Below are 7,818 nucleotides of genomic sequence, written 5' to 3' on the forward strand. Positions count from 1 at the left end.
CTCGGGCTGCATCGCCGCTGTGCACAACGTACCCCTGAGCGTGCTCATCCGGCCGCTGCCCTCCGTGCTGGACCCGGCCAAGGTGCAGAGCCTCGTGGACACGATCCGGGTGAGCCAGGGAGGCCGGCCTGCAGGCAGGAGGGAGGAGGACGTGGGCGCAGGCGGAGCTGAATGTCGACTGTGTGACCTTGACCAAGTGGCACGGCCTCTCTGGGCCTCCGCATCCTCCTCACTTGCCAGGAGAGAATGGGGCTAGACAGTGAAAATAGAGCTCTATGTATGGGTAACTCTTACCCTGGTAGCCTTGTGCTAGCTACTAGTTAGGTTTATATTGTTAGGTTTATATTGCCTCTCCTTTACGGGAAACTGAGGCACGGGGAGTGCCTCACTTTTGCTGCTGGGAATGGGAGAGGACTAGGGGCAGACTCACCGGCAGGGCAGGTGTTCCAGAAGGCTGGAGCTATTCTGGCAGGAAATGGGGCCAGGAGAGGGGACACTGGAATGTATGTGTCAGGCTAGGCCTACATGGCTTCCTGTCCCTTCTAGACCCGTGAGACCCCTGCACTTCACCTGCACAGGCCACAGTGTTTTTCAGATCTACAGCTTTGCTGGAGCCACCTCCACAGCTTTCCACCAGCCTGCTCCTGCCTGCCTGCCCTGCCATCTCTTGCCTTCGTGCCTAGAAGTCCTGGCTCCTGGTCCCCACTGCCTTACATGCTTTTCTGCGCAGTGCTTATGCACCCTCTCTCCACCACTGGGCCTTTGAATGGGCCTTTCTCCCTGTCAGGAAACTCCTACTGTGTCTTTACTATTTCTTCTTCTCCAGTGTCTGCATCTCCCCTCTCTTCCCCTCTTGGGCTAGGGTCACTTTTCCTGTGTCTTTACCTGAACATCCCACTCCCTTTCTAAGGCCTCTTTGGATACCTGTCACCCTGGCTGCGCCCTCAGGCTCCTTGAGAGCTGACACACCCAGGTATTTTTCCATGGCCACTCTATCACCTTACCACAAACTTAGTGACTTCGGTGATAGGCATGTACCTCTCACTTTACAGTCCAGAGTCCAGAATGCCCATGCTTCTGGGCACACAGGCCTCTTCCTCATTCCAAAGCAGCAGAAGCAGGTAGAGCTCTTCTTACCATCCCCCCCCCTCTTCCTGCTGCCCTCCTCTCCTACCTCTCCTACTTTCTCTCCTTTTTTTTGTGGGTGTTTTTGAGACAGGATCTTGAGATGTAATCCCAGCTGGACTTGAACTCATAATCCTCCTGCTGGGATTACACGTGTGTGCCATGCCCAGTCCTCTTCCACTTTTTATTTTATTTTATTCCAGTACTGAAGACTGAGCCAGGACTCTGTGCTGGCTGAGCAAGCACTCTACCACAAAACTACACTGTGGACGCCCTTTTCCACTATTAAGGTCTCTGGTGACCACATTACACCCAGAATTGAATGAGTAAACTGTTCTGACCTCCTGAACCTAAAATCCTGAATTCCCTTCAAAGTCCCTTCTGCCAAAATCCCTTCTACTCAGCAGCTGGGGAAGGAGCCAGGCTCCCGGATGTGCTAGGTAAGCCCTCTACCATTGAGCCACACCCCCAGTCCAGGACACGGGAATCTTTAGGGACTGGTCTTCTGCTCACCCACCATGATGCCCCAGCACAAGACAGGAGGATTTGGGATTCCAAGCCAGCCTGGAACAACGACATCGATTTTTCCTGTCTCAGAAACCAAAGTTCTGGGCTGAGAATGTGGCTTAGTGGTAGAGTGCTTGCCTAGCATGCATGAAGCCCTGGGTTTGATTTCTCAATACCACATACACAGAAAAGGCCAGAAGTGGCGCTGTGTCTCAAGTGGTAGAGTGCTAACCATGAACACAGAGAGGCTCAGGGACAGTGCCCAGGCCCTGAGTTCAAGCTCCAAGACTGGCAAAAACAAACAAAAACACAAAGTTCTAGGGCTGACCCACTGCCTTAGAAAGAATCTGCCACCTCCAGCTCCTGCTGACCCTTCTGCCCTCTTTTACTCTTCACCCTTCCACGTCCACTCTAGTCTGCTGGCCTCTTCCTTTACCTCCAGCACTGGGAGCTTGTTCTTGCCTCAGGGCTTTTGCATTTGCTGTTCCACTGTCTGGGATGCTCTTCCTTCCCTCAAGTAATATGCAACATGCATTACTTCCTGTGAGCCAGGCACTGCTGGAGCACTTGGTGTGTGTTCGCTCATGAAGCTCATCTGCTCTGTGGGGTCGATCAGTTGTCTTCACACACCACACACATGCCCTTTGATAGATGGGGTAACTGAGGCACCGAGGAGTCGCACAGATAGTAAAGAGTAGAGCAGAGATTCGAGTGATCTAAACTAGTCCAAGTGAGTCTGCGTCAGCATCCTCAGAGGCCTCTGAGCCCCATCCATCCCTGTCACCCCATTGCACCCCTACACTGAGACCCCTGAAAGTCAGGGCCTGGTCTCCTCCCCACTGGGCCTTATCCTGGGTGTGGATATGCCAGTGCAATATAGACAAGTTTCGCACCCTGGTCTCCGGGGCGGGGAGGACCCCTCACTGCAGCATCTGCCCCTTCCCCCGGTGTCAATCCCCCCACGGCTGGTGTTGGAGCTGCCCTGGCGGCGGCGGCCAGGCAGTGCGCAGGGTTCCGGGGCGCCTGGCTGGTGTGTCCGCCACGCCGGTGCGCATGCGCCGTAGGAGTTCCACGCGGGTTGCCCCCCCCCCCCGCCGGCTTTGCACGCTGTCCTGGGCGGTCGGTGCTCACTCGCCCTGTGCCTCCTCCCTCCCAGGAGGATCCCGACAGCGTGCCTCCCATCGACGTCCTCTGGATCAAAGGGGCCCGAGGCGGCGACTACTTCTACTCCTTCGGAGGCTGCCACCGCTACGCCGCCTACCAGCAGCTGCAGCGCGAGACCATCCCCGCCAAGCTGGTGCGCTCCACGCTCTCGGACCTGAGGGTGTACCTGGGCGCCTCCACCCCTGACCTGCAGTAGCAGCACCTGCCCCCGCCCTGCCCAGGCCCCGGACGCCGCTGGCCCGCGGCAGGCCCGGCCGGGCGTCCACCTCGGGACCGCGGCCTTGTCCCCGAAGCATTCCCGAGGAGGGCGCGAGAAAGGAGATGCGCAGCAAAGCCGGTGTCCCGGGCCAGGCTCCAGCCCCCAAGAACAAGGACCTTCCAGATTTTTGGCGTTATAATATCTGTTATGTGGACAGTGCAATAGAAAAGAAGGGAAAACCTGAGCGACAGGGGCTTAAATAAAATGGGTGTGTTCCACACGGCCTGGAATCCGGAGACCAATGAGGAGCATGGCTTTCCCTCACTAACTCGGTGAGGCGCAGGCCCACCTCTCTGAGATCCTTCTGAGTGCCTGCCGCGCTGCCTACCTCGTGGTCACAAGACGGCTGCCATATCTCCAGAGATCATGTCAGTGTTTAATGAAGAAAGGAGTAGGGGAAGGGGAAGGGCCAGACCAGCTCATCTATCAACTTTTTATCAGAAAGGAAATCTTTCCGAGACTGGAGGGGTGGGGGATTCCCCTCTTTCTGTGTCTCTCTGTCTCTGTCTCATAACCACACATACTCATCCACTCTGAGTCACTGTCCTGCCCTTGGGCCTTGGGCATCCAGAGGAAGGGCTGGATATCTCCTCGGGGAGGGGCTGGGGAGAGGCCTCCCTCAATGTCAGCACTGGCAGATGGGGTGCACAGAGTGGACAGGTAGGATATTCCAGAGGGGCTTCTGCAAACCTGGTTGGCAAAACAAGGTGCAGAGTGAGGGGGGCCTTGCTTCCACTGACCTCAGAGACCCATCACTGGACACTTCCAAGCCTCCGTGTCCCCAGCTGGGGAGCTAGGACAGCAGTTTTGTCACCCTCTGAGTGTTCAGGGAGCAAGGCTGAGAAGGAAGAAGTGCCGTGTAGGTGGTAGCAGACGGGTCTGGACACAAAAAAGTGACGTTGGAGCTGAGTGCTGGTGGCTCACGCCTGTAATCCTAGCTACTCAGGAGGCTGAGCTCTGAGGATTATAGTTCAAAGCCAGCCCCGGCAGGAAAGTCTGTGAGACTCTTATCTCCAATAAACCACCAGAACACCGGAGTGGCGCTGTGGCTCTACACTGGCAGGAGATCTGGCATGGTTTAACTCTGCCAGCCCCTTGGTGTGGACCACCTGTGCTGTAAAGGTTGTGACTTCCTGTGACCTTGGGCTGGGCTGGGAGATGAGGGTGTGGGACTCTGTACCAACTGCACCTTCTCTGTACATCTAAAGTCACTCCATAATAAACGTTTATTTAATCCCAAAGGGTCACAAAATCTTTGGGCCAGTGGCTAGGTTCTCAGGCTGCTGTGCTGGGCTCCATCTGGGGGCCACAGCCAGGGCCACTATTTATTTTATTTGGCAGTACTGGGGTTTGAACTCACGGTCTCCACTCAGTGCTCTACCTTTTGAATTACACCCCCAGTCCCCTTTGCTTAAGCTTTCAGTTAGGCTCTCATGCTTTTTGCCTAGGACCAGCCTCTAAGCACAATCCTCCCCTATCTGTCTCCCAAGTAGTTCCAACTATGATACCCAGCTTGGTTATTAAGACTAGGGTGCTTCTCTCTCTCTCTCTCTCTCTCTCTCTCTCTCTCTCTCTCAAGGGAGTTGTACAAAAAGGTTTCAGTTCAATATGTTGAGACAAGATCTTGTCTGGAAACGCAGTCCTCTCCTCTTTACCTCCTATATAGCTGGGATTACAGGAATATACTATCACACCCATTTCAGAACCTCTTGTCAGTTGTGGGGCTTGGACTCAGGACCTGGGTGCTATTCTTGTACTTTTGTGCTCAAGGCTAGTGCTCTATTTTGAGCCACAGCTCCACTTCTGGTTTTCTGGTGGTTAAAGGAAGATATGAGTCTCACAGGCTTCCCTGCCCAGGCTGGTTTTGAATTAGGATCCTCAGATCTCAGCCTCCTGAGTAGCTAGGACTGCAGGCGTGAACTACCAGCCCCAGCCCAAGAACCTCTTATTTAGACTGTATCAATTGTATTCAAATACTGTCTCACACACATACACACACACACACACACACACACACTCGGGCACTGGCATCCCTAGGCCTCATACTGTGCCCAGAAAATCTGTGTTCTGGGGCTAGTGTGGGTAAGACATTCTCTTTTCTGGAGGAGTTTTCCAACGCCAACTACCCTTTGAGATTGCGGCAAGTGTCAGGAAGGCATTGTCATACTTGTGAATTTCTGTGCTAGTCTTAAATAGAACCTTCTGAGCTGGGCCCTGGTGGCTCACGCCTGTAATCCTAGCTACCCAGGAGGCTGAGATCTGAGGATCACAGTTTAAAGCCAGCCCAGGCAGGAAAGTCCATAAGACTCTTATCTCCAATTAACCACCAGAAAACTGCAAGTGGCTGTGGCTGTGGCTCAAGTGGTAAAGTGCTAGCCTTGAGCTAAAGAGCTGAGGGACAGCGCCCAGTCCTAGAGTTCAAGCCCCACAACGCCCTCCACACACACACAGAACCCTCTGCCCCTCTGCATACACCAGACTGGACAAGTGAATGTGCTCATCCCCTCCTAAAAGAAGTTTTTCCTTCTTGCAGGGAAGGCTCCATTAGGCAGAAGGGAAGGAAGGTACAGGACAGACGGGGTGGCCTGCAGATGGCTGTGAATGGGGACTGACAGTAGGTGGCGCTGCTTTCCTATCCCAGGAGCAGGGCTGGGCCTCTGGGTTGCAGAACTGTTGCTGTGCCAAAGGATGCTGCCCAGAGAGGCCAGCTTCAGGCCTGGGAAGGAGGCCTGGCTTGGAGGCAGGAGGTGAAGTTCAGGTTCTGCTTATGTTGTCTACTCTTGCCTTGTACTTTGCACACACGCTGGCCTGTCTGGACCCCTACCTGTCTATGCTAGTGGCGCTGAGCTCCTTGGGGGTCAAGTTCCTATGTGGAGCTCCCATGACCCCATGTATCCTGGTCCCCTCTTGCCTGGAACCTGGATCTAGCGAAAAACAGTGTTTAGGGACCCCTGAAGCCCTCGCTACCTTTGAACCAGCCTCCTTCACCATGGCAGATTTTTGTGTTGTGTGTGTGTGTGCCTGTCTTAGGTGCTATGAGCTTTTTGTTGTTATTGTTTTGGGGTTTTTACTCAAAGCTCACTTGAGCCACAGTGCCACTTTTGGCTTTTTGCTGGTTAATTGGAGATGAGATTCTCATGGATTTTCCTACCTGGGCTGGCTTTGAACCATAATCCTCAGATCTCAGCTTCCTCAGGAGCTAGGATTTCAGGTGTGAGCCACCACTCCCCAGCTAACAGCAGATTTTCATGATTTAATTTTATCATTATACATGAGATAGTGACCCACACCACACTATGAAGCCAGGAGGGGTTGTGCAGCACTTGGGAGACCGACCTGACCTACATCGTGAGACTGTTTCGAAGAGAGGCTGAACTAGCAAATAATTAAATAAGGTGAAACAGAAGGCCACCATGAATCCTAATCCTGGCCATTTGGGGACAAGGCTTTTCAAGAGTTTGTGCCCTCCAGAATTCGATGTACCTGAGTGAGTAAAGGACATTTCTCCTCTCATCTTATTTGCAGGGGGCTTACAGCAGCCCCCCACTGGCAGCTGAGCTCTTCTCCCATGCTGGCCTCTGCTCAAGACCTCTTCTTCGGACACACCTCCCCTTGCTGCATCCCCCTACCCAGTTTTATTTTCTTCCTGGCACTTGTCATGCTGCAGTTAGCCTGGATGTTTGTCTGCTCCACCCACTAGAATGTGAGACTGGATCTGTGGGCCCAGTGCTGAGAACGGTCAGCACCCTTTGTACGGGGTCAATTAAACAGATGCTGCATGAATAAATCCTGTGTGGTTTGGGCCCTTCTTTTTCATTGCTGCACAGTGCTCCAGAGGCCAAGAGCTATCGATGAAACTGTCCTGTCAGTGGACACCTGGGGGTTTTAATTTATTCCCTGCTACTCCTGGACGCCACCCTGTACTTTCTCAGTTGTGCATGTCCGAGCAGGCTGCCTGGCCCTCACCCAGGCTCCCTTCCCCACATCTCACATACTGGGTATCGCTCTCTAGGGTGGCTTATCAGATGCTTCTTGCTCGTTCCCCATGCCCAGCAGAGTTGGGGGCCTCTGTTCCTCCCCGGTGCCCCAGCTGGGGCTTCTTTTTCCTTTGTGTGTGTTTGGGGGAGGAACTGGGGCTTGAACACAGGGCCTTATGCTCTTGTATGGCTTTTTTCTTTTCTTTCTTTCTCAAGGCTAGCTCTCTACCAATGGAACCACACCTAGCTCCACTTCTGGCTGTTTGGTCGTTACTTGGAGATGAGTCTCGTGGATTTGGCTTTCCCAGGCTGGCTTTGAACTGTGATCCTCAGATCTCAGCCTCCTGAGTAGCTAAGATTACAGGCGTGAGCCACCAGCACTCATTCTTTTTTTTAACCTTTTTTAGGTCATGATGGTTGAGAACAAAAAAAAGCCATGAAGCTGAATACAGCAGTGCACGCCTGTAATCCCAGCACTCTGTAGGCTGAGGGGCTGAGGCAGGGCAAGGGAGAGTTCAAAAGCCAACCTGTACTACCTGAGGAGGCCCAGTCAAAAGTTACCAAAGGCGGGGAGCTGGTGGCTCACGCCTGTAATCCTAGCTACTCAGGAGGCTGAGATCTGAGGATCGCGGTTCAAAGTCAGCCCGGGCAGGAGAGACCGGGAGACTCCCATCTCCAATAAACCACCAGAAAACCAGAAGTGGCGCTGTAGCTTAAGTGGTAGAGCGCTCGCCTTGAGCTGAAGAGCTGAGGGACAGCGCCCAGGCCCAGAGTTCAAGCCCCACG

The 7,818-nt window shown here is 53.7% G+C and overlaps 1 protein-coding gene across 1 annotated transcript in view; it reads left to right on the plus strand.

Moving 5' to 3' along the window:
• The window catches only part of LOC105981466 (transcriptional repressor scratch 2-like), a 22,186-nt gene extending 19,132 nt beyond the window's left edge, over positions 1-3,054 (plus strand). The window contains exons 3-4 of the mRNA XM_013010656.1: positions 6-109; positions 2,789-3,054. Of these exons, the coding sequence (XP_012866110.1) occupies positions 6-109; positions 2,789-2,992 (308 nt within the window). The 3' untranslated portion in view covers positions 2,993-3,054. The remainder of the gene's footprint in view (positions 1-5; positions 110-2,788) is intronic.
• The last annotated feature ends 4,764 nt before the right edge of the window (positions 3,055-7,818 follow it).

This window comes from Dipodomys ordii, unplaced genomic scaffold (assembly GCF_000151885.1).
Source record: "Dipodomys ordii isolate 6190 unplaced genomic scaffold, Dord_2.0 Scaffold13, whole genome shotgun sequence".
Lineage (NCBI taxonomy): Eukaryota > Metazoa > Chordata > Mammalia > Rodentia > Heteromyidae > Dipodomys > Dipodomys ordii.